A 27,853-nucleotide genomic window follows, 5' to 3' on the forward strand; every position below is an offset into this window, starting at 1 on the left:
TCTTCGTCATGGACGTAGTCTTCATCGTCCTCCACACCGAAGGTAGAGTCTCGCTCCGACTCTGGGTCCGACTGCTGGTCAGGATCCTCTTCATCGGCGCCTTCATCGTCATTGGCCTCTTAGATGTTCTCCGGGTCAGGCGCCGCTTTCTGTGCCGACTGTCGTGCGGCACGTCGAAGTGTCTTCTTCGACCGGAACTTTGAACAGGCCATACAGCTGGCCTCGTCGTGGTCCGGGGATAAACATTTATTGCACACTGGGTGCACATCAATGTGAGGGTATTTTGAGTTGCAGACGGGGCATCTCTTGAACGGGCTCCGTTCCATCGTCGTCGTAGTTGGAGCCTGTGGTGTCGAAAAGGCAAACGGCTTTCGACGTCCTGTTCGAAGAACTGGATGAAGTATAGGCACCGAACGAGACAATACCGACGCCCTGAAGGCCTTTTGGCCTTGCGCAAAGAGTTTTATATCGATTCCGAACTTGAGTCAAGAAAGTACATCCGAACCCAATGGCGGAAAAAAACAATCTGAGGATGGAGAGGATGCCCATGCGCACTGTAGTCCTGGGGAGGAGCCACCTATCTCGTGATACTTCGAAGACTCTTCCAGGACAACAATGTGTAATCATCCGGACCCAACACTAGGCGGCGATCTATGCACAGATATGAATTCAGTAGTAGTAGGAACAACATGTCTTCTCCCTCTAGAAGGGTGGAATGCTACCCTCGTCGCCAGAACTGGTGAGGGGGTAGTATTCCAAAGCGTATGACACCTTACACGACATGTTTTGATAAAGCCAAACCAGAGTTAGCATTTAACCGCGAGGTTCATAATGCCCTTAAGAGTATATGGTATGGCTATATCCTAGAACAGCTATAAGGACATGGTTCCGAAAACTGCAGACAGGCTCAGCGCATGCTAGAGCCTCATCTCACATAAAACCAAGCACTTTGCCTCCAGGATTGTTAAGGCCTGCCATAGGAGTGACTTATAGGTGTATATGTGTCTAGATATAAGGTTAGATATAGGAATATTATATCTAAGCAAGGGGTGATTACACAACCTTGCCCCAGCTGAGGGATCAGCCAGTTGTGTCAGTTTGGATGGCCAGCCAGGGGTGGCTAAAGATATGCTGCAGCCCCTGGTAGGCCTTGGATGTACCTATGCCCTGGGTACCTATAGTACACTGTACAGGGGCTCATAAGGTGACCCAATATCCAATTGGAGAAGTACCTAAGGTACATGGAGTCCATTTTACAGAGAGAGCAGATAGCCTGAGGCCCTGATTAGCAGGATCCCAAGCCAACTAAGTCGAAAACCAGCTAAACACTAGGCAAAAAATCTGGGGTAACCATAGTCCGGTATCCACCTTCCTACATAATGCCCTTAAGAAATCTATTTACCACAGTGGACTTGAAAAGAGAAGGCTTAACAGGAAGCCGGAGGCAGGCTGCAATGGCCGAGAGGTAGCCCTTAAGAGTGCCCAGAGCAGAGCCCTGCTGGGCCAAAGACAGGAGGAACAAAATAACTTCAGAAAGAGGGGCAGAAAGGGAATCCACAGCCTTTGCTGTGCACCATGCCACAAATGTGTTCCATCTGCAGGCATATACCGTCTTAGTGGAGGGATGCCTGGCTGCCAAGATTACAACACAAACTTCAAGAGGCAAGTCAAATTACGTCAATTGTCGACGCTCAATCTACACGCAAGGAGGTGGAGGCTAGACAGGTTCAGGTGGAGGACCGTCCCTGCTGCTGAGACAGAAGATCCTCCCAAAGAGGCAGTCGGATTGGAAGATCAATGGCCATATTAAGGAGCTCGGGGTACCAGACTCTTCATGCCCATTCCGGAGCCACAAGAATGACTTGGGCCCGGTCGCTCTTGGTCTTCTTCATCACTCTGGGCAGAAGTGGTATAGGCGGAAAGTTGTATAGAAGACCACAACTCTGGTCGCCTAGTGACTGCCGCCTTGGAAATTCCAACGCGCAGAACTGCTGACATTGCGTGTTCTCTTCGGTGGCGAATAGATCTAACCAAGGCTCTACCCACTGCACAAAGAGACCTTGCACCACCTCCGAAGGAAGACGCCATTCGTGATCCATCATGCACCTGCGGCAGAGTTCATCCACCCTGGCGTTCAATTAACCTGCCAGGTGTTGAACCACCAGGGATATGCCCTGATGTACCAGCCATGTCCAGAGGCACAGGGCCTCCTGACATAGGTTCCACGACCCAACCCCTCCTTGTTTATTGCAATACCACATAGCGGTGGTGTAGTCCGTGAACACCTACACTACTCTTTCCCGGACAGACGAAAGGAATGCCTTTAGTGCAAGACGGATCGCCCGAAGCTCCAGAAGGTTGATGTGGAGCACGGACTCTGATTTCCGCATCTCCCATGTGACCGCCCCATCCCAGAACGGATGAATCTGTCACCATTGTGTGATCTGGTTGGGGAAGGGTGAGGGATCTGCCGTTGACCCAATCCTAGTTCGTTTGCACCACTGCAATTGTCATGCAGTGCCCTCCGAGATCGGGATGCAATTGGACAGATTCCCCTGATACTGCGCCCACTGGAACTTCAGGTCCCACTGCAGTGCCCACATATGTCACCTGGCATGACTGACCAGCAGGATGCAGGAGGCTATGAGGCCCAGCAGCCCCAGGGTCATCCGGACTGAAACCCGGGAAAGAGGCTGAAAGATTGGAATCATAGCCCAAATATCCCGGACTCGCTGTTCGGGAGGATAAACCCGAAACAACGTTGCGTCCAGAACCGCTCTGATGAAAAGGAGCTTCCGAGAGGGAATCAGATGCCACTTTCTGCACGATGATGGAGAACCCCAGAAAATGCAAGAGGTCGGCCGTAGTCTGGAGGTGGGAAACAACTGTCGGGGGCGAGCCCGCCTTCAACAACCAGTCGTTGAGATAGGGGAAGACTGGAACCCTTGATCTGCACAGATGAGCTGCAACCACCGCCATCACTTTCGTGGGGAGCACGGTAAACTGAAAGTGCTCGTGGCCTACTGTGAACCACAGGTAACGCTGGTGGGCCGGCAGGATGGGGATGTGAAAATAAGCGTCTTGCATGTCCAACGCTACCAACCAGTCTTCAGGGTCGAGGGCAGACAAGACCTGAGCCAGCATCAACATTTTGAACTTCTTCCGGAGGGAGCGGTTGACGTTCTTGAGATCCAAGATAGGACGCAGGCCTTTGTCCTTCTTGCGCACCAGAAAGTAGTGGGAATAGCAACCACGACCTACTTCTGGGGCAGGAACACGCTTGATGGCCCCTTGGCAAAGAGGGCCAAAACTTCCTGTTGGAGAAGGGCCAGGTGATCCTCGGACATGCGATCGTACCGAGGTGGCATGGAGGGAGGGATAGTCTTGAAGGGGGAGTAGCCCCTTCGGACTATCTACAGAAACCACCTGAACGACGTGATGGTGCGCCAGTGGAGGAGGTGATGGCGTATCCTGCCGCCCACTGGTGTTTGGTGGCCCTGGAAGGTCAAACTAGGAGGGTTTGGAAGCTCATGCAGAGTGGGTTATGGTGGACTGGCCCACTCACTGGCCCCCAGAACCACGACGGTAGTTCCCACGTCCCCGGCTGTGCTGGGGCTGAACAGCCTGCGCTGGCCTGTGGCTCTGGGTGGGATTTAGTGTGGTACCCGTTCCGTAACCACGAAAGGGGTGAAAGGCAGACTGCGCAGGGCGGGTGTTGGTGAGGCCCAAGGACCAGGCTGTAGCTAGAGAGTCCATAAGTGTGGATTGGACATCCCCAGAAAAAACAGTTGAACGCAACCAGAAGTAGAACCAAAGGGCTACTGACGTGGCAATCGTCCTGCCAAGTGTGTCAGTGGTATCCAGCCCACAGTGGATGGTAAACTTCACTGCGTCTCTCCTCTTGGCGACTGCACGGGAGAGCACGGCCCAGGCCTCCTCCAGGCACTGAGGCAGCACTTGCGCCACCGTATCCCACACAGAGTGGGAATAACAGCCGAACATGCATGCAATATTTACCGACAGCAATCCCAAGCTGAAGAAAGAAAATATTTTCTTCCCAAGTTGGTCTAGCTTCTTTGATTCCCTATCAGGTGGAGCTGTAAGGAAGACTACTTAGAGGCTTTGACCACCAAGCTCTCAGGGGTAGGGTGTTGGGAGAGGAAAGTGGGGTCGCCACGCCGGGCGGTGGCGTCGGGCAACCATCGTATCCACAGGAGCCCCTGTGTTGGGCCTGGATCAGGTGCCCAAAAGGATGTCCATTAGGGCTTCATTGAACGGCAGCATGGGCTCCGAAGATCTCGCTGCCGGCTGAAGTACCTCTGTCAGGAGGTTAGTCCTGACTGCCACCGTAGAAGCTCAAGGTGGAGAGCCTCAGCCACCCCACGGAACACCACTACATATGACGCTCCCTCCTCCGTAGCCACGGAAGGAGGAGACAACATGCCTAGGTCTGGGGAGGTATCCAGACCACTGGCATCCCCCAGCCCCCTTCTCCAGCCCGGCTCGTACTCCAGCTTGTCTGTCAAAGGGTCACCAGACCCCTCCCAGTCTTACTCACCCTCCTCTGTCTGCCAATCTGGCTAAAAATGGCCTGAGTGGAACACAGGGATAAAAGTACCCACAGGGGCCAGCGTCTGTTGACGCTGGTCCAGCTCCTTGTCCACATCGGGGTGGAAGCCGGGGTCGGATGCAGACGTAGTGCTGGTGGAATCGGCGCCGGTGGAGGTGTAACTCGGTCGACCGGCGTCGATCCGGATCCAGGCCTGGATCCACAGCAGCCCTTCGGTGCCCAGGCCAAAGCCGCCGAAGGCCTAGGGCCCCCAGCCGAGTCCATGGGGCCTCAAGGCACGCCGGCGGAGTCGAGCTGCCCAAAGATGGCATGCATCGCTTCGTAAAATTTACGAAGCTAGGCAGGGGTCGCTCCCAGTCCCGGGAAGAGAGGGAAGGCCCGAGTCGACCCTGAAGGCTCCGCATGCAGAGACGCGGGAAGAGCACAACCCGCACCCTGCATCGCGCCGGCTGAGGGGAAGTCTAAGAGCGACGATGCTTCTTCCACTTCTTCTTTTGCTTCGACTTACCTGACCCAGAGTGCAAAGACTTGGACGACAAGTAGTGGAGATGACTCCGCGATCGGGACCTTGAGCAACGCGGAGCCGATTGCTGGGCCTCGAGGAGCTTTGAGGACCGCTCCTGTAAAGACTTCGGGCCATGATTCGGCAGCCGCAGCATGACGTGGGGTTGTGGTCGCGCTCCAGGCAGTAGAGGCACACGCGGTGCGGATCTGTTACCGACATCAGTCGGGTACAGGAACTGCAGGCCTTGAAACCGGGCATCCTTCGTGCAACAGGAGTTGATGAAGACTCAAAACAAAGTAGACAAAAGTCGCAAAAACTCTCTCTCCGGATCTGCACTTGCTGGCGCGGAAAAATAAAGAACTGACGTCAGCGCGCAAGGGCAGCGTCTAAGTAACCTCCGCAAAGTCAGCCCAGCGACCACAACGCCGACAAGGGACGCGGAGTTGACCAACGCCACCTACCAACGCGCAGGGGTACTGCTGATGAAAAACTTACTGGATCTAGTCTGACGCCGGGGGTTATTCTAAGGTAAGGACTCTATAACTAATTGTTTCTTTCAGATACAAATTTTCCTTACATTTTTGTGCAGAAAGTTTAAGAACCTATGGAGATAAACACATTTATAACTATCCTGCATTACCCCACATGTCCCAATAAAAACGCTGCCCCACTTGTGTGGCTGGGCCAAATGCCCGTGACAGTAAGGGATCAAACTAAGGTCAAAGGGAGTCCTTGCAGGACTTTATTTTAGCCAAAAGTGGGAAGCATTGCCCTGAAAGATTTTACCCCACCGGGTAGAGCACGTTTAGGAGGCATTCCCATCCACTAGCTAGTGCCAGGCATAAATGTGGCACATTCAGGCATAAAGTTGAGAACACTTTCTGGGCCTGCGAAAGATCATTAGAGACCCCCTGTCGGTGACCTGGAGTTTGTCAGGACTATACTAGCTCCCTCTTGTACCCAGGACAAAGACAAACTTCAAGGGTCAGTTGGATGACCTTATGTGTGGCCACAAGGAGACAACAAGCTGCAAGAGGCTTATTGTTAGAAATACCCAGCTAACCAGTAGCATTTGGATGTGTACTGGACCTCACCGTCAGCCTCTGCCTGACACACAGTCTCCAAGTGACTCCCCTGAGATCCTGGGGGGCTTTGGAAGTTCACTCCTGTGGTGGATTGAGACTGTTAGAAATTAAACTCTTTGACCAGGACAAACCTGTGCTCCATTGCGCTCAGCCTCAAATTGTGCCTAGTTGCCGGTCACAACCATTGACTATTATTGGCACTTTGTGCCTTTTAGCACTATACTTAAAACTGTAAAAATTCATGTCTCTGGTTCAGCTTTTGGATTGTCATTTTATTTACTAAATTGTATTCTGTTTCTAATTCTATTTGGGATTTTTAATTGTTTTGCATTTTGACTTTATTACTGTTTTGACACTGCAGAAATTCTTTACAAAGTCTCCCAAGTTAAGTCGGTCTGCTCTATGCCATATCTACCAGGTGTTGAGCTCAGGTTATTTTAGTGACTTGAAGGATCGCCCTAAACATTTTTGTGATTATTTTTTCCTTACCCACCCCAAATAATAATCCTGCTTCTTACAGTAGTCCTAAACATTGTCACTACTTTGAAGTACTTCACAGTAGAAGAACATTCAAATCTTGCCTTTAAGTGTATAGGGACATGACTATATCTCACAATTCAGGTGTTTCCCTAACTGTCTTAAAAGAAAAAGTTTCACCTGATGTTTTTTAAACCACCCACAAATATCTCACTAAGACTGTTCTCAAATACTCAAGGAGGATGCTATAAAACACAAAAATAGGAACTCGACATCAGCATCTTTAAATCTCTTGAATATCCTGAAAACCCGGTTAAATACCAGAAAGCAGTAAACACATCGCTAAAAACAAAGGTTGTTGAACTTGGTTTAGGAATTAAAATAGGGAAGAGTTTTGTAGTCACTTATAAATACTCACCTCTGACCTGACAAAAAAGCTATAGAGTTCTTATAACTCAGGTGCCTCAGCTATCCAGAGAGGGAGCCCAAGAGAAGCAGTTTGATCTATAGTGCTTAATATACATATTTTCACTTACTGGAAGGTCCTATAGGTGACCATAACACACCCGCTACTAAAGAAAACTTAAGTGGAAGATGAAAGGCTGCTCCTCAAACTCATATTCTTGCCTACTTTTTCCCACTTGCCTACCTATCAACAATTTCCTGTCATTCTCTAGAGATGTGTCCTGCCACAATCACACTAAACACATAAAAGGGGATGAGAGGAATGCTTGAAAATAGCCTAAAGCACTGGCAATTGCTCTGCTCACCCACTGCTCCGCTCTAGACAGAGACCCACTTTATGCTAAGCAGGATGGACAGTCTATCCCCCAATACAGATAAAGCCTCGTCCAAAAGAGGGACACCAGCAACAACAGACTTTGTTTTAGCCTTATTAGACCTCATCAGTGAAGTATAGCTTGGATCGGTGGCACAAACAGGACCTACATCTAAGTACTGCTTAGGACACTCATGGCAGTACACCAAAACAGACAAAAGGTGATGGAAGGAATGCTTGCAAATTGTTTAACCTCTGGCAATTGAGCTGGGGAACATTCCAGCCCACTGTGGATAGTAATGACAAAAGCATGCACTATCTCATCTGCCACTCTTGTCAGACATCATGGAAAATGTCAACCAATACTACAATTGCAGTGATAGGAGGTGGGTGAAGGGGCAATGGAAAATTAGGTCGGTATAGGATACGGAGACAAGCTTTGTCATGAATAACAAATACAAAAGTATCTCTTCAGTCTTAAATCTGTGCAATTACAGAGGAATGTATTTATAGCAACCTTCCTAGAATCTATCTTATAACCTGGTAAATTGTGATGAGAACAAAACACTAAGTTACTCAATAGAGCTTGGATCCATTTGGGGCTATAGAGTAAACCTTGCTTATATGACTTTCTCAAAAGCAGAGATAGACGGTGCACAAAGCTGGCCACTATGGAGACTGGCCAGCCTCAATATTCTGAGCTCTAGGATTAATCCAAGTGCCTGGTAATCCTATCATCCTCAGACTTTTTGTACTCTTGCTCACTTTTCACCATTACAGATTCTGAGTGTCAGGGCTGATTTGTAGCAGGTTACCAGTGTGGAGCACCTTTGCACTGTAGTCAGCCTATGGGACTACCACACATCCAGTATGGTGCCTAGCTCACACTTGTATACCACAGTACTGTGGTCCTTTAACATTTAACAGCTATTAGTATAGGTGGACAACAAAAGTGGCTCCTAAAATATTATGTATGTGTATGTATATAGGACTTTGTAAGAGGCCTACCTTCCTTTATCCTGGATACTAGTGACTTACTCAGAAAACTCCAAGATTTTAGATGGAATCCCAATTTTATTCTGGTTTCTATGGACGTCACATCTCTATATACCAGTATATTTCATCTTGATGGACTGATAGCCACGCAACATTTTCTCGGGCAAAGAGAGGTTTGTTTCCAGGAACATTCGAAAATGTTGCTAGACATGATTTCCATTTGCCTAGAAAACAATGTTTTTCTATTTGCTAACCAGCTTTTCTTAGAGACCAGGGGAGTGGCAATGGGGGCCTGCTTCTCTCCCAGTTACGCATGTTTGCACATGGGGTACTGGGAGGAGCAGGTCCTGATGAAAGAACATATTGCCACTATGACCACCAAAGTAAAACTCTGGTATAGGTACATTGATGACCTGGTTTTTGTTTGGGATGGTACTGAAAGCGAGGCCATTGATTTCATAAGAGAATTGAATGTTAATAACCTTAATATTCAATTCACCAGCTGCCTCAGCAAACAGTCCATCATGTTCCTGGATGTTGAAATCTTTGCCCAGGATGGTAGCCTACACACTAGACTGTATCGTAAGCCCACAGCGGGAAATACATTGCTGCACGCTGACAGTCATCATCCAGCACACCTGATAGGCAGTATCCCCTATGGGGAGATGCTCCGTGTCCGGAAAATATGCAGCAATGAGCAAGAATGCCGGCTGGCACAATCTCTCTGTAGGGCCCGGTTTCTCCATCGGGGATACAAGCTAGATACTATAGATAATGCTATCAAGAGGGCCAACAAAATTGACAGGCTGACACTCCTGGGCTCAGGTGTTGTACAGCAAGGGTCTTCCACTGATAGACCCTGTGAGGAGACAAGACTTATTATGGAATACAGTAATCAACATAAGAGTATCCATAAAATTGTTAGGGACAATTGGTTCCTGATAACTAGTGACCCCACCATAGGCCCCCTGATGCCTAAATATCCTAGCATTACCTATCGTAAAGCCCGATCAATGCAAGACCGTCTGGTGTCGAGTAGTCCAGAGGTGGTCACTGGATCATGGCTCAGTGACAGCAAGGATTTTCTAAGATGCTCTACTTGTAAAGCCTGCAAACACGGTATCAGCAAATCAGAGGTTATTACCCCGCTATCCCCTTTTCCAATCAAAATCAAGCAGAAACTGAACTGCAAATCTGAGTTCGCAGTTTATGTTTTAGACTGTCCGTGCGGGCTTAGATATGTAGGTAGTACTAGACCACAAGTTCACAAGAGAATACTACAGTACCTGCGTGCTATTACCCATGCAGATGCGACATATCCTGTAGCTAGGTACTTTGAGAAAATTCATGGAAAAGATGCCTCTTTGTTGAAGTACTTTGTGATAGACTGTGTTCCTCCCCAGAGGAGGGGCGGTGATAGAGAGTCTCTACTACGTAAATTAGAGACTCGCTATATAATATCACTTGATACAAAGGCACCGCAAGGGCTCAATATTGGGGAGGACTGCCACACCTATCTATAGTACTCTGATACCTCATGCCATAAGCACTGTGCACTTTTTGACTTGGTTTTGTGTCTGTTATGTAAAATATGAACCTTGGATAATAGTCATGATATCTTAACATGTTTTCTGTACCTTCCATGACCTTTTTTATAACTGTTTTGATTTAACGAACTTTCACTTCTTTGGTAGCACTTTATTGCCATTTAACATGTTTTGCACTAATTGTGTATTTGCACATATGCAGTTTCTACCTCAGGTTCAGTGTATTAGCCCACTAGGGCATCATTGAATATTGTTTGAATCCATGACAACAGGGATTTACAATTAGCTTATTTTGCACAACCCATGTAGATGTTGATTTCAACTTGCACTTGCAACAGAGGTTTTATGGTATTTTAATGGCTATATAATTATTTATAATTATTTATTCGGCTTTTAACTTTTATACCATTTTAGAAGTTTACAGCCGTTGCCATGAATTCTCAAGTTTACATTAGATTTCTGGGGTCTCTCTCTTTTTAAGTTGTGAATGTTAAATGTATTTTATTGGAATTCAATAGCATTACTGATCAACTTATTTATAAAATGTGCAATACCGGCATTTAAGCTGTAATGTATTATATGTGACACCGTGGAAACAGTAGTAATTCTTTTGTTTCCATGACATGTGATGGCACTCTTGCACTTTAAATGGGTGGTCAGCCCTCGTGACGATGTCATGTGATCAAGGCTATCTCTAGCCGAAACGCGTGGATGGTGAGGGAAAAATAAAACCACTTTGAAACATACATCTGGTGTCGAGAGATCTGTACCTGAGGAACGTGTGGGGAGCCACTCTTGCAGGACTTTGTATATATGTATATATATATGTGTGTATATATATATATATATACACATACATATATATATATATATATATATATATACACATATACATACTAAGTAGGGGCGAAATTTGCGAATTCAAGCGAAATCGAATTCACAATCCGCAAAATCCGCGAATTTGTGCGAATTTTTGTTTTTTGCGTGTTTGCTGGTTTTTTTGCGTGTTCGCAGGGCTTTTTGCGTGTTCGCGGGCAGCTTGCATGGCGAAGTTACCCATGCGGTCGTGTATGGGCACAGCACCCTCTGGTTCACCCCTGCCACCCTCTGGTTCACCCCTCCCACCCTCTGGTTCACCCCTGCCACCCTCTGGTTCACCCCTGTCACCCTCTGGTTCACGACTGCCACCCTCTGGTTCACGACTGCCACCCTCTGGTTCATCACAGCACCTCTGGTTCACCACCGTCACCCTCTGGTTAACCACCGTCACCCTCTGGTTAACCACCGTCACCCTCTGGTTCACCCCTGCCACCCTCTGGTTCACCCCTGCCACCCTCTGGTTCATCACAGCACTCTCTGCTTCACCCCTGCCACCCTCTGGTACAGCACTGTCACCATATGGTGCAGCACTGCCACCCTCTGGTTCACGACTGCCACCCTCTGGTTCACGACTGCCACCCTCTGGTTCACGACTGCCACCCTCTGGTTCACGACTGCCACCCTCTGGTTCACGACTGCCACCCTCTGGTACAGCACTGTCACCCTCTGGTTCACGACTGTCACCCTCTGGTTCACGACTGCCACCCTCTGGTTTATCACAGCACCTCTGGTTCACCACTGCCAGCCTCTCGTTAACCACTGTCACCCTCTGGTTATATGTTATAAGCTGTTTTGTAACGCGCACAATTACTACCGGAGTATCCTGGCGCGGTATACCGCTGGGGAATACATCCTGGCTTTCCCTGTGGGATGGTCCCTACTGGGAGTCCCCAAGGTGGAGCCAGGCATCCCCGGCGTTGATGGGGCCGTTGTGGAGATTAGGCAAGCTAATGCCAAGAGTTACCGAGTGGGACCCCTGGTTAGAGTAGGCACCGAGGTGAGAATTATCGAGTCCGCTGACCTTGGTCCACGATCCTGCCGCGTCTGGAATTGAACCCTGGTCCCGGGCCGACTCCTGCTTCCGGGTCTGCCGCCTCTAACCAGTGAGCCACACCACTCCACTGCCACCCTCTGGTTCACCCCTGCCACCCTCTGGTTCACCCCTGCCACCCTCTGGTTCACCCCTGCCACCCTCTACCGAGCCCTTTTGTGACGCAGCGGCAGCACAAAAAATGCGCAATGCTGCTGGTTATTAACAACATGACGCATCTGAGAGATGCGTCACGTTGTAAAGCCCTGCGCCATCAGGAGGCATTCCGGCGCAGGGGAGGGCGTTCCTGCGCAGGAACGCCTCCTAAAAGTGGCTGAGTGAAATCTACAAGAATTCACTCAGTCACTTTTAGGCCAATGCTGCGTCAAAACCCTGGGCCTGCTTGAAGCAGGGGCAAGGCTTGATGCAGCATTGGGGAGATAGGGCCCCCCAGAGCATTGCTGGAGCTTTGTCGCAAGCTTGACGCAGCTCCAGCAATGCACTGCTTTTACGGCACAGATGCGTGACGCATCTGTGCCGTTTTTGACACATGGTGCGCTGCATTGTAAATGCGGCGCACCATGGGTGGCGGAGCTGCGGCGCACAATAACTGGCACATCCCTGGGGATGCGCCAGTTATTGTAAATCTGCCCCTATACATTTAGCCAACAAGGGAGCACTTACTGATTAGACAGTAAAAAGTACTCCAGTTGAGTAGAGGCATTGCATAAAAAGGTGGCATCTTCGTGGACAAACACGCAGGGCGGGATTTAATCTGCCCCCTGGTGGACTCGTTCATTGTGTCCTTCTGCCCTCAGTTATTCCCTTGTTTTTGTGCCCGTCTGATCTCTGTTAGACTCGTTGTTGTGCCTTTCTGCCCTCTGCATCACCACGTCATCACTCAGCACCACCACAGCGCCACCACAGCATCACTCAGTGCCACCACAGCACCACTCAGTGCCACCACAGCACCACTCAGTGCCACCACAGCACCACTCGGCACCAATCAGCACCACAACCGCAGCAGCACCAATCAGCACCACCACAGCATCACTCAGCACCACCACAGCAGCACCAATCAGCACCACCGCAGCAGCACCAATCAGCACCAGCACCAATCAGCACCACCGCAGCAGCACCAATCAGCACCACCGCAGCAGCACCAATCAGCACCACCGCAGCAGCACCAATCAGCACCACCGCAGCAGCACCAATCAGCACCACTGCAGCAGCACCAATCAGCACCACTGCAGCAGCACCAATCAGCACCACCGCAGCAGCACCAATCAGCACCACCGCAGCAACACCAATCAGCACCACCACAGCAGCACCAATCAACACCACCACAGCATCACTCAGCACCACCACAGCATCACTCAGCACCACCACAGCATCACTCAGCACCACCACAGCATCACTCAGCACCACCACAGCATCACCACAGCACCACCACACAGCACCACCACCACAGCACCACCACCACAGCAGCACCACCACAGCATCACTCAGCACCACCACAGCATCACTCAGCACCACCACAGCATCACTCAGCACCACCACAGCATCACTCAGCACCACCACAGCATCACTCAGCACCACCACAGCATCACTCAGCACCACCAAAGCATCACTCAGCACCACCACAGCATCACTCAGCACCACCACAGCATCACTCAGCACCACCACAGCACCACCACAGCATCACTCAGCACCACCCCAGCATCACTCAGCACCACCACAGCACCACTCAGCACCACCACAGCACCACTCAGCACCACCACAGCACCACTCAGCACCACCACAGCACCACTCAGCACCACCACAGCACCACCACAGCACCACCACAGCATCAATCTGCACAACCATTCAACAGCATCTGGTTCAAATATGTTCTCTCATTGTTTCAAACTTTATTACAAATGTGATAAAAAGATGTTAATATTTCACTTCTGATCTTGGATTTTCATCATAATAAAATACACTGAACATAATCTTCACAAAAGTTATTTACAAAAGTTTAAGCTATTGCCATTATAAATTAATATCACTTTTATTTAAGTATTAATTATTTAAAAAAATTAAAAGCCATTGTAATTTGTGATATCAATACAGCTAAGTCACGTAAATACAAAACATGTTGCATTACAAATGCTATAGGTGTCACATTTGCGAAAGTTATAACTATTGGCATTGAAAATGACAAAGCTATTAATTTAGCTATTTTCAAAACCAACACAAATAATAAAAATTGTCATTTACAAGACCAATAGCTCAAACTTTCCTAATGCGAGACCTATTGCATTGCAAATGCTTGTTTTTATATCGGTTAGTGCTTCCTATTGAGGTTTAATTTTCGTGACAGGCGCCTCATTGCCTACTTGTAACTATTCTCTGACCCCGCTTCAAGGGTCAGAGCAGGGTCAGAGAATAGTTGCAAGTAGGCAACGAGGCGCCAGGAAGCACTTACAGGCTTACAGCAGCAGATGCCCAAGTTGAAGTTAATTTCTTTGTAACCCTTTTGTAAAAGGTTACAAAAAATTAGCTTCAACTTTTGCACCTGCTGCTGTAACCCTGTAAGTGCTTGGCTGAAAATTCGCCCCCGCTGATTCGCGGATTTTACCGCGATTTCGCGAGCGGAACGAATTTTCAGCCCATGCTTAATCTATACATACATTTAACAGCCACTAACTACACTAAAGGCTATTAAATGGTTTTAAAAGGACGCAGTACTGTGGTCTACAAGGCCGAGGGAGGTAGAATAGATAGATCGATAACGTGACATAGACCATTTCTTGGTCGAAACGTTGGTGGGTGGTGAAGTATGATGGCGGGAATTATTCTTAAATAAACAAGCGTCTTTGAAACTAAAATCGATCTCAGGAGTGCCGGGACTCTACTTGCTGTGTAATTAATCACGAGGTACTGTCTGATGTCGGCACCGGCACACGCTTCAAGAGCGCACCAGCTAATAATTGTGTATATATAGGTGTGTGATATATATATATATATATAGATATATATATATATATATATATATATATATATATATATATATATATATATTAGCTACTTTCCTTCTTGTCTTCGCCAAAGAAGACACAGCACTCACGGGAGGAGGATCAAAGTTTTTATTTCAGACCCTCAGAGCACCAGACGCGTTTCGGCTACTGCCTATGTCAGTGGTACACTGACGCGCCATTTTTTTCTTATTTAAATACCCATCACGTGTCATATTTAGTCATGGAGGTAGAGAGAGGACTTCTACATCGTTCTTATGTGACATATTGGAATGGTTATATACAGTGTTTCGTAATACAATTCATTTCACCCTGGATGGGCACCTTTAAATTACGTGCTGTGACCTACTTTTCTACATTTTCGATTCGTGATCGCTGCCAGTGTCCTGTTTACATTGGTATGATTAAACAACTTTATACAATTTTTACAATTTTGGCATTCCTCATAATTTGGCCGTGGATGGGCTTGAGCAGCAAGGTCAACCTCTCATTAATTGGCAATTCCTCTAATTCTCTGCCTCTCTAGACTTATTTTTTTTACAAAACACACAGTGTAAATCATAATACCCTTTACCAAAACCAAATTAAAAGTATAAAACATAAATTTTCATATTATTTGAGGATTCTTAAGGGTCTTCTCTTATTACACAACTTTCTTTGGAGCAGGGAGCCCCTACCCCAAATGTACTGTCATCTCCTCATGGCTATTCAGGCCCCCGGGGGTTCTTGGTGCCAATATCTATTATGTGTCTGGATTCTAATCTTCTCAGTTTCATTAATCTGTCACCTCCTCTTGGGCTCCCTGGCACATTATCTAATGCGAAGTACTCCAGTAGCTCACTATTACTCTTATGATGTTGCTAATAGTGTCTTGCTACTGGGTACGACGGATCACAATTTGTAATTGCCCTGAGGTGCTCCAGGATACGCATCTTAGTGGGGTTCACTGTGCTGCCAATATAACGCAGTCCACAAGGACAAACGAGACAATAAACAGTGTAGGGAGTTGTGCATGTTAGAAATGTTTTGATTTTACGCAGTTCTCCTCTCACCTGGTAAGACATACATTTTTTACTGTATTTACATGCCTTACAGCGCCCACATGAGTAGAATCCTGGTTTTGGATTACCGTATGGTTGTTCCACTGGGCGTGTTAGGTAACTGCTTGTTAAGGTGTTCCTTAGTGCTCTAGCCCTCCTGTAAGTTACCATCGGTTGGCTCGGGATGTCTGTTCCTATTACTGGATCGGTTGTAAACAGTTTCCAGTTTTTTCTTAACACTGTTCTCAGCACACCTGCCCCTTCTGAGAAGGTAGTGATAAATCTAAACCTTCCCTCTCTGTCAGTATCCTCTACTTTGGTTTTTAGCATTTCTTGCCGTCAGATATTTTTCACTTTTCTCTGAGCTTCACCCAGACACTTCTCCCCATAACCTTGTACTCTGAATCTTTCTACACTCTCATTGGCATTCCTGATATAATCTTCTTCTGACGTACAATTACGTTTTATACGTAGTAATTCTCCATAGGGAATACTGTGGTGAAACGTCTTTATTTTCTATTCACGCCGCTTTTCAACGCGTTTCGCCTGACCCAGCAGGCTTGGTCACGAATAAAGTATATATATATTTTTCCTGCACCACACACGCCTTCTCAACAAAACGCCAGCACTCACTGTGAGTACAAAGAAAGCTTAAGAGACGCTTACCCGATGGCCGAGATTGTGCCTTCTGGGAGTCGTGGTCCTCCGATGAGACTGAGAGATAGCGCTCAGGAAAACCAATGACCTTCGCTGGACTTCCACCAATGGGAGCAAGATGGTTAGTTTGAAAGGCGGCGGTAACAGGACACAGCTTGCAGGTATTTGAAAAAGACATTACGTCGAAACGCGTCATGCCTTCTGTGCGGCAATAAAGAATCTTTGCATGGTCCCCTGTTGTGTCCCTTCGACTCTTTGTGGATAAGAGGAGCATTCTTTGGATATTTTGCACGCCAACCCTGGGCGCGCTGAAGGGACCCGCCTCGTTTTGTGACCACAGCCTCAAGGGTAAAGGCTGTACTTCGTGCAGCCTTCTAGTGGCAACCAAGGTTTTGGTAGCTGTGGCCCCCGATGCCAGGAACTGTGGATTGTTCGCTGCGAGTAGCAGTCTGTGACTTCACGGAGGAGCGAGCTCATTGCAGTGAGCACCCGACGCTACAACATCCTGGAGGTTTTTGCGGTGAGGCGTCGAGGGGGGCCAGAGCAAAGATCGTGAGCTACAGAGATACTGTGTACAATTATTTTTCCTGCACCACACACGCCTTCTCAACAAAACACCAGCACTCACTGTGAGTACAAAGAAGGCTTAAGAGACGCTTACCCGATGGCCGAGATGGTGCCTTCTGGGAGTCGTGGTCCTCCGATGAGACTGAGATAGCGCTCAGGAAAACCAATGACCTTCGCTGGGCTTCCACCAATGGGAGCAAGATGGTTAGTTTGAAAGGCGGCGGTAACAGGACACAGCTTGCAGGCATTTGAAAAAGACATTACGTCGAAACGCGTCATGCCTTCTGTGCGGCAATAAAGAATCTTTGCATGGTCCCCTGTTGTGTCCCTTCGACTCTTTGTGGATAAGAGGAGCATTCTTTGGATAGATATATATATATATATATATATATATATATATATATATGCTATTGAAAACTACAAAAGCTTACCCTCTTCAAAATCTTCAGCAGATGACTGCATAGCTGTAGATTTTCTATTATTGGGTAAGCTTCAAGTAATCCATTCCACTTCTCCAATTCTAAAATGTTTTATTGCTGGAGCTGCAAATAGCGCCCTCCGAGTGTGGGGTGAGGGTAGATTCCTCATAGACATAAATTCCTGATAATGAATTACCCTCAGTCGATTTAATAAAATTGAGGGCATCACTTCTGCCTAGATTTCTATGTGTATTCAGAAAGTCGTGGGTCATGCTCTTAAGGGTGTGTCTTTCTCAGCTAAGGAGCTAAATCTGGGTTCACTCAAAACCATTAGAAGCACCTCTAAGTCTTTTTCAGGACACTCAAGGTTCAGCAGACTCTTGTGGTTCTTGATGGTACCAAAAGGTGTAACTCTTAATCTCTTCACAAAATAGTAATTAATCTGCAGTTTCCTAGATGCAGTATCCTGCCCTTTGGAAATTGATTTGGGATATAAATTGTAACTAGACCAGAGTCTGGACTATTTAAAAAAATTCAACAACGCACCCGACGAAAATTCCACATAATCAATAATGCCAGGTCGGTAATTCATCTGAAAACAGATTTAATCAGAATTACAAATAAGCAGGGGAACAACAAAAAAATGTCTGATAAGCTACTTTAAGGGCACTACTGTGTTACCCATTGTTTCATGTAATCAATCAACTAACGATTTGTAGAGCGCTGCTTATCACTCAGGAGGGTATCCAGGGGCTGTAAGCATTTATTCAATAGAATTGCAATTACATTTATGCAATAGTCTTAAATGTAATATTATGTATAATGTACCAGAAGGCTCATGCCATTTACCTTGATTCTTTTCCGCATCTTCAACAGAACCAATATATTTATTATCAGTTTGCTGAATGTCTATTGAGGGATCCAAAGCATAACCTAAAATAAACGAGAAAATCAGCACAGAAAGCATAGAAAAAGCCATACTACCTTTATCTTACACAACATTCCAGCCTAAGACTAGAGCCACATGACAACCAATGATTCTTTACACTCCGATTAGAAATTCAGCAAACAAAATAAAAAATAAATATTTCACACACTACAGACGCGCTAAACAGCAATGTGTGAAGTCATAAGGGTGCAACAGTCCATTTTCTAACACGTCTTTCCATTCAGTAATGATTGCTAGAATTAAGCCTATAGGCTACAATATGGCCAAATGATTATTAAAAAGAGAAGCGATCAGTGTCCCTTTGTTTTGAGGTTTGTTTTTATCCTTTAACTAAAAAATAATAAAACAAAGATGGAAATTCTATTTTGTATTGGAAATTGGAAGGCATAAATACTTAATCATTTGAATCTCAACAGAAAAACAAAGTCATAAAGTGCAGCTAAAGAGCAAAATACAGAGTAATATTTACCATTAGCTCTTACCATAAGTTGAAAAAGTTCTTCTTTGCTGTTCAAACATGAAGTCATTGATATGAGTCGGTTCTGCAAATCCAGAGAGCATATTTCTAGGGGCAGACATCTGCTGAGTTGTGAAGGGATTAACTGGTCCAAACTGATGAGAGAGAACAATTAAGCAACAAAGACAATTAAATAATTTGCACAACAGGGTACATATACTAACAACTTGAAATGCTTCCATATTACCAGAACATAATAAATACTGTAGCTGTAAGTAAGCAAAATGATCAGAATGTATGTCGACTAGCTGATATCATTATCTAAGCTGCCTGGTAAAATACACAAGTGAGAAGGCATTGCCCAGCCATCCTTCTAGCAGAGTACTATATAAAATAGATCTAAGTTATGAAGCACACCCGTTCTGTGGTGCAGCAAACACAAAAAAAACAAAAAAAGAGGATGTAATGGTATGTTGTGCAATAATGAACTACACACACTGGCTGCAATTTAAGAACAAAACCACCAACATATCAAATCGAGAAGGATTCCTAATGCGCAGCAAATAAATCAATGTGTTGCAACTTGTCAGAGCTGCCTAGTTCTATATCTGGTGCAAGTACAGCGCAGGTTATTTGCTACAGTATACTACAGCCACCATCTTAGAAATAAGAAATACACAGAGCATCATTCTGTGTTGCACCTGCTCGATGCTGCTTGACACTTAACATGACATGCTACTGATATTAAGCGTGTGGTTTCACAGCTCGATGCACTGAAGGAAATAAAAAAGTAGCACAACCGTTTGTTTTCTGCGAGAGTAGGCATTAACAATGCACCTTCATTCAATCCACACTCCATTTTTTTTTATTTATAAAGTTTTATATAGCGCGAACAAGATCCCAAGGGATATCAGAGCGCTTTACAATAGGAAGGACATAAATGCAAAATAGACATCAAGTAGGAGTAAAAAAACGGAATGATCGCAGATTAAGGGACAGTTGCACAAAAAGAAAAGAGCAATATAGGAAAATGCCAAGAAAAAGATTTAAACAAAAAAGTGAAGTCGCATTCATGGCATGTAAAATTATTCGCAGCAGGCAACTGAAATGTGTGTGTCACCTTGCGACCAATGTTGCTGCCCTCTCATTACTTCTTCATGATAACTTTTCTAACAGGCATCCCCTTCCCACAAAATCTCCGCTGTGCCCTGGAGTGCGCCAATCTCTGTAGGAGATGCAAGACCCACATCTCTATAGGGTTCCCATGTGTGCCCTGGTGCCCTCACGCAATTCCAGTATCCAATGTCACCAGTGCACTAGCCCTTTTATTTTATTTATTTGCAAAGTTTTATATAGCGCTGGCTAGACCCGGAGGTATCAGAGCGCTTTACATGAGGATCAGCAATTTACAGGATTCATAGTTATATCAGTTGAATCAGCGAGTTACAGGTTGCATAGTTACAACCGTTTGAATCAAAGAATCACAGGGGGAGGGGGAGTGAAGGAGACACGAACGGGGAGAAGAGGAAAACAATGTCAGATGATCTGCTGGGTAGGTAACGGCCAAGGGGCCAGACTCCTCTATAGCTGCATAGGAGAGCTCCACTGGTCATCGGCCAATGTTGCCGATCTCCGCGGTAGGTACAAACAGATTTGGTATCCGCCCAGGGGACGTTGTCATTGTTCCATCGAAGTGGGAGAGTAGGAGACAAATAACGGGGAGACGAGGAAAAACAATGTCAGATGATCGGCTGGGTAGGTGACGGCCAAGGGGCCAGACTCCTCTATAGCTGCATAGGACAGCTCCACCAGGCATCCGCCAAGGTTGCTCAGGCTCCGTTGTAGGTACAAATAGTTTTGTAATTTACAACAGTTGAATCAGCGGGTTACATAGTTACATCAGTTTGAATCAAAGGATCACAAGAGGGAGGGGAAGGGAAGGAGACACAAACGGGGGGACGAGGAAAAGAATGTCAGAAAACCAGCTGTGTAGGTGACTGCCAAATAGGTGCTGGAGAATAGTTACACGAGTTGCAAAAGCATAGCATAAACATAGTGTGGAGGGGGTAAGAAATACAACGGGGAGATGAGGAAAAACAGTGTCTGAAGTCCGACTTGGTAGGTGACGGCCGAGGGGTGAACCCAAGCCAAACTCCTCTTTGGCTGCATAGGGCAGCTCCACCGGTCATCGGCCAAAAGGTTGCTCGGGCACCGCAGTACATACAGAAGGTTCTAGATTCTGCCTAGGGGGGCATCGTTAAAAAGTTCCATCATGGGCGCAGGTCGCGGCGCGGCTCTTGCCTGAGCTTGATAAGTGGCGTCTGAAGTGCCATTCTCGGAGCCGGTGGAATCTCACAATCAGAGATGACCTGCTGGGGGTTATGCTGCTTTCTCCTGGACATCTTTCACCCATGGGAGTCGGCTCTCGTCACACCCAGGGTGCCCCTCGGATGCAGTGGGAGCTACCGGAGGCGTCCGATTGCGTTCTGTGTGCTCCGCAGCTATTATCCCCCCCTTCCCCCCCCCCCGCTTCAGCGCCCTCCTGTCAGAGTTCCCCCAAGGCTATATGGCTGAAAAGGGATGGGGATTAACAATAAGCATCTAGCAGTAGTGCCTGTAAAGGAAGACCCCTGGAGGTAATAATGTTACACGGCCGCCATCTTAAGGTCAGAGATTGGGTATGTGCTCCCTCCCACGGTACCAGCTCTAACACTCACCAGAGAACAGAGGAGCCGAAGTCCATGAAATAGGTGTTCCATTTTGTAAAAATGAAGTCCGTAAGGAAGGCCAGTCCCCCTTCATGACTACAGATTGCTATGGGGTGCCGGACATCACCCAAGACGAGAGGGGTACAGGGTTCTGCACTGCACCTACCAAATGTCTCAAGATTGGGCCAGGTCGTGGGAGCTGCGACCACATTTAGCCTCTCAGAGCACTACAACACTCTCATAGCCCGTACATCTCAGCAATTCCTTCATTCAACCTGCCACCCAGGGACCTCTGGGGGGCTTCCACATTCTGGAGATTTCTCTTTTTGAAAGAACAAAAGAAAGGTCTTGGAACCTTCTTGTAGCTTCAGTTTTGGCAATTTGCAGGAATCAATATACAGTGACCAGGGGTGCACAGGATCTCACTCTCAGAAAAGCTCAGCTACCGCACCAGTAATACCCTCCCAATAATCCCCTAGCTCTGGACACTCTCAGAACATGTTGAAGAACCAAGTCCCCACCTCCCCACACCTCGGGCACTTCACTCCCTCCACTGCGAAGCGCCTATTAATCCTTCCAGTTGTGCGATATGCTCTGTGCAACACATAAAAATGAGTGAGTTTAAAACAGGCATTTCTGGACATCTTGGTTGCGTGCTTCATTATAGACTCCTAGTTTCCTTCTGGAAAAGGAATCCCCAGGTTCACCTCTCAGCAGGTCCTAAGGGTTCCCAGGGGCAGCATCATATCCCCCTGTATCGTTCAATAGAGACAAGTGACTGATTTAAAGGTCCCCGATAAAGTAATCAAGTATTGGCAGCTGTTAGTATGGAGTGGCTCTGCCATATCTATCACCCAGTGTCTACGGATGGCCACCGTTACTGCACCATGGAGGAGAAAATGGGCCTAAGGAAGATCATGCTGAAAGTGGAATTCCTCAAACGGTAGGAGCATCTTATCTTTAAAGAGTCTCAAGCGTCGACACACCTATCCAACAAGGCACATTTGATCACTCAGTTCAAATTCAGTCACAAAAAGCATGGAGAAAGATTGATACATGTGTGGGATATGCAACTATGGAAGTTCTAGGCCATCCTTATAATCCTTAAGACTAGTAGCATCAAAGGCAAACACTAGCAAAGTCAATCAATCTCGCCTTTCAAAAGCTGGAGCAAAGCTAAGTTGTAGTGTTCGACTTCTCTTCTGGAATGCAGCTCCCTGTTTCCAGGTGATGATCCGTGGAATGTGGCACCTGGGGGTTGCTTAGGAATGTTGCTCAACTTGTCAGTTGGCAGTTGCAAGGCTGGAATGTTGGATGGAGTCTTTGTTGATGAAAACTCTATAAAGCCTACTTCAAGCCTGCCCTGGACTACCAACGACTTCTTGACCTCGAGACTCTGATATTACATATGGCTCTACAAATGCCTGTTTGGTTTGGCATATTTATTGGCCAAAACAGCCAAGCATGGCCACCCATATCAAGCAAGAGCAATCATCTTATAATGTTTCTGCACATGTTTTATAATTATGTGAAGGCCCAGCAGCTGCTCCCATTTGTATATTTACAATAGATACCAACTGAATATTTAAATTCTTAATCTGTATTTCTAAAATGGCATCTATCATCTTAACTAAGAATAAAAGAATTAAAAAAATATATTGAAAGATGAATGCATTGATATGCATGGTCAGGCAGCCATCTTGGAGTTATTTTTTTATACTTTAAAGATAAAATAAACGTTTCAAGATGCTTTTCCGCAGGCAGACTCAAACATGGGTGGCCAACTTGAATATATATTTTCAAGTAACATCAAAATGATTTCAAGATGGCTACTGGTAGATGCACAAGCGTACTCACAACTTGCTATTTTTTCTTCTTCTATACTCTATTCTTGATTAAATGCTCTAAAATGGTGGACTTACATTTGGGATTGTAAATTAAGAAATTAAGTATGCGCTTGGGATGCCATGCAAATACACAGAAGCTAGCTGCAGAGTGCAGCTGCTGGGCCTTTGCATAATCTAAAAAATATATATATATATAAGCAAGAAAAGAGCAGACTGGTAACAGTGTGTAGCTTAAGGGTTCTCACAAAATCAACTGCATCACTACGACGATCAGCAAAGCAGTAGAATCTTTTGCCCTACCACAATTGAAAAGTAAGCAACAAACTAAACCAACAATGGTCTAAAGGTTCCCTCTACACAAAAGAGCTATTTTGAATATGGGAACCCCACTGCTCCTCTCCAAACCCCCCATGTTAGTCACCATATTGAAAGCAAATGCCTATAAACTACCTAAACTGCCAAAATTAAAATTTTACACAAACTGTAAATCCTTCTTAACCTCTAGATTATTTTAACTTCTTCACATCAATACTGCCCTCATCCTTCAATCTCTAAGTGAAACAAGCAGCTTCATTATTTCGGCAAAATCAATCCTGCAAGAGAAAGTAATTAACTAGCAAAATAATAAAACCTCTCAACTCCACCAACTATTACTTGGATCTCCTACTTGCTAGCACCATCTAGATTAACTTCGGCCACTTCGAAAAATGGTGGTACTCTCTAATCAATGGCTTACTTTCCCATGGCATCTTCCTTGACTTTTTCACCTCAGTTTTAGCACAGACACTAAAACCCTAACATTATTGGCCAAGGTGCACTTCCTACTCGACGATCGGGACGCCTACCTACTTGTTCTCTTTAACTGGTCAACTAAAACAAATACGGGTGAACTACACGGTTGCCTGCAGCCAAGTTTCATGTTGGCTCACCCACTTTCCGAGCATTCACTTTCTTAAGCCATGGCAGATATCATGGGAAAAAACTCACTACACCTTGTGCTGCCAAAATCTTTGAAGAGCATTTGTTTTCACCAACTTCGCCAGTCTAGTCTAAACATGAAAGAGAGGATGGTTAGCTGGGGCATAACTCGAGAAGCGGCTGAGTTTACTGCTAAGAGAAAATTAATTAAATGAAGGATAATATGGCAGCATTCCAAAGAGACAAGGGCCACATCTCCATGGTGGTTTCCGAGCTGGAATTTAAGTTTCAGGGTTAAAAGACGTGTTTTGAAGATTGCAATTCAAGCCATGTGATCTCTCAAAAGGTCAGTGGTGTACTTCAAAAAATCTAACCTACAGTATCATTTTTGCATATTTAATTTAAAAGAAGGTGTGATTTTCAACAGCTGCCTGGTTTCTCTAGTAAAGTTCACAGCTGTACTGCAGAAACTAAAATTGACAAGTCAATTAGAAATTGATAAAGCTCCCTACTTTCCTTCCAGCCCAAAATAGTTCAACTTCCAGGCAAACTATATTCAAGGTCCTCGGAAGGGCAGTAAGAAAGAGATGCCATCAAGCAACACTAATTTCCCAACATTTCCAAAAAGAGAAATGTAGGTTAATAAAAGCTTTCAAGCTAGGAAATCTTGCCACAAAAGCATTAGGATACAAATGCAGTTCCTACCATTGATGGCATTGCTGTGTTGGCTACAGAGGATCCCCTATGCTAATGTTAAATTTACCTCGCTTGCTCAGTTAGCCAAACGCTTGGTAGCAAAGCAATGTGGACATAGCCACAGTAGACAATAAAATAATTAGTATTGTAGATTACATAGTGTATTGATCAACTTGAACTTTACAGCAAACTGAGTCCGGAACCACCACACCCTGAAGGTATATGGGCCCAGTACCACTACTATCTGATGCAGGTTGCTGAGCCAGACAAGCATTAAAGTATTGTTTAGAGACCCTTGTATCAGTGACCAGCAGTGTGAAATGTATGTGCATTTTATAATATGGAATGTGCTAAATTATGGGGTCAGGTTTGTAATGGGTCTGTCTTGTTGTATTGCTCTAATTTTTCTTTCAATTTCGAAAACGAATAACACCAATTTGAAAAAAAAATTGAATTGTAGTTTATACAACCCCATTACAAATTGAATCTACCTCTATGAAGAGTCTCAAGCATTTTACAGTCTTTGTGAACAATAATCATCCTACGCCAATAAACCTAACGTGCACACCACATATCCTTTTGTGAAAATGTTATTTATTCTCGTTCTACACAAGGTAGTGTCAGGGTTTTAGCGGCTGATGTATGCAAATGCACTTCCACTTTCTCTAATCAAGTTGAAATATGTCATAAATAAGTCATTGACGTTGTGATGCGGTTTTCCACAATAACGTATTTATTCCATCTCCATACACGTAATAAGTCTCATACAGTGGCTACGTTTTCACAGTAAGATAGGCAGAGTTGGTCTTACGTCTCAGTGCTCACCCTTTCAAATAATTTTCTTCTTTCCTCGGCAGACCTTGATTCCATAATCACAGAAAAGAAGGCCATGTGACATTGAGTGCCATATGTACAAAAGCATTTTTGCATAATCGGGTTGTTCCAACCACAAAAATGCTTTTATATATGTACAGAGCACAAACTGATTTGGTAACAGGTTACCAAATTGCAGTACATGTTTAGCGATTCGGTACTTAGAAGGGTCATGTTTAGGGCGCACCTTCCAGATACCGAATTTCAGTGCTATATATGAATTTTTTGCAACTGAATTACCGGCGCAAAATTATCAGTTTTTACTAACAGCTCAGGGACCACTGCTTCCTCTTAAAAATTAAATGTATGTTTCATTATATTTATAGAAACGCATCACATATTCAATTAAGAAAATTGGTCTGCATAAAAAAAGTGTGCTTTATTAAAATGCTTATTAAAAAGCCATCACAGACATACATGGTGGTCTGGTGACCCCATCAGGTCACTATCTCTGTGAGGGCTGCAATTCTTAATGGGTTGCAAACTGCACCTACTCGTTAATGTTCATGAGGTAGGTCAATCTGACCCAGTAGAAATAGCTAAATGAAACCCAATTAGTTTTATAAATTAGAAATATTGATTTCTTAAATGCAATTCACAAAAAATAGCAATTAGGTAATTGCTACACCTAAAAACTGTACATATGGTCCTTAAACTCTAAAAATCGGCAAAGCTCCAGGACCCGGTGTAGGCTTGGTATTTCTTTCCAACACTTCGCAGAGGGTTTCATTACAGTCTCATTCTAAGATACCCAGCTACTGTAAAGGCTGCACCTTCAAAGTGTAGGAAAAGCACAATGTAGATTGAGAAATTAGTCACAAAAGTATTAGCCACCCAGCTGGCCTTACTCATCTATTCAATTTAGTTTGAAGTCAAGTGAATTTTCTCAAAGCGGTCTATTATCTCGTAAATGTCAATATCTGGAAGGAGAAGGCTCTAGGCTCATTCTTAACAAGCATTTACAATGCAACGGTTTCGCCTTCGGAAAAGTTTGAGCTATTGGCATTGTAAATGACAAACTTTTTATTTATGTGTTGGTTTTGAAAACAGATAAATAAATGGCATTCTCATTTACAATGCCAATAGCTTACTCTGTCGCAAATGCAAGACGTATTGCATTTGCACACACACACCCACACAAGAGCCCCCCACACACACACACACAAGAGCCCCCCACACACACCACACAAGAGCCCCCCTCACACACCAGAGCCCCCCACACACACATGCAAGAGCCCCCCACACAAACACACACACGCAAGAGCCCCCCACACAAACACACACACGCAAGAGCCCCCCACACACATACGCAAGAGCCCCCACACACACGCAAGAGCCCCCCCCCCACACACACACACGCAAAGAGCCCCACACACACGCAAAGAGCCCCACACACACGCAAAGAGCCCCACACACACGCAAAAAAACCCACACACACGCAAAGAGCCCCACACACACGCAAAGAGCCCCACACACATGCAAAGAGCCCCATGCAGAGGTCAGGGGTGGCACAGAAGCAGAGTTTCACCAGCTGAGGCTCGCATGAAGCCTCTAGCATGAAATAGAGGGAGGGTAAGGGAGAAGTGATGAAAGAGAGGAGGTAAACAATGAAGGGAGAGCTCCATACGTGGGGCGGGGGGGTCGAACTTGGCCAGAGGTGGAGGAGGTGTACCCCAGATTCGAGGGACTGCCCCTTCCAGCAATCTAGGAAGCTCTTTTCAGGAGAATTTGTTTGAAAAAGCAGGTGGAGCAAGTTGTTCCAAGGGGAATAGCTGTTTTTATTATTACTGCTGATAAGTTATCTGTGCCACCTGCTCTTGTAAGTTTTAGCATCTCAG

At 45.7% G+C, this 27,853-nt stretch overlaps 1 protein-coding gene across 1 annotated transcript in view; it reads right to left on the reverse strand.

The window, feature by feature from the left end:
• CDC40 (cell division cycle 40) overlaps positions 1 to 27,853 on the reverse strand; it is a 480,503-nt gene that overhangs the window by 350,080 nt on the left and 102,570 nt on the right. Inside the window, exons 3-4 of the mRNA XM_086927386.1 lie at positions 18,999 to 19,128; positions 18,417 to 18,500 (exon numbers count right to left, since the gene is read on the reverse strand). Coding sequence (XP_086783512.1) covers positions 18,417 to 18,500; positions 18,999 to 19,128 — 214 coding nt within the window. The remainder of the gene's footprint in view (positions 1 to 18,416; positions 18,501 to 18,998; positions 19,129 to 27,853) is intronic.

Source organism: Lissotriton vulgaris, chromosome 6 (genome assembly GCF_964263255.1).
Source record: "Lissotriton vulgaris chromosome 6, aLisVul1.2, whole genome shotgun sequence".
Classification (NCBI taxonomy): Eukaryota; Metazoa; Chordata; class Amphibia; order Caudata; family Salamandridae; genus Lissotriton; species Lissotriton vulgaris.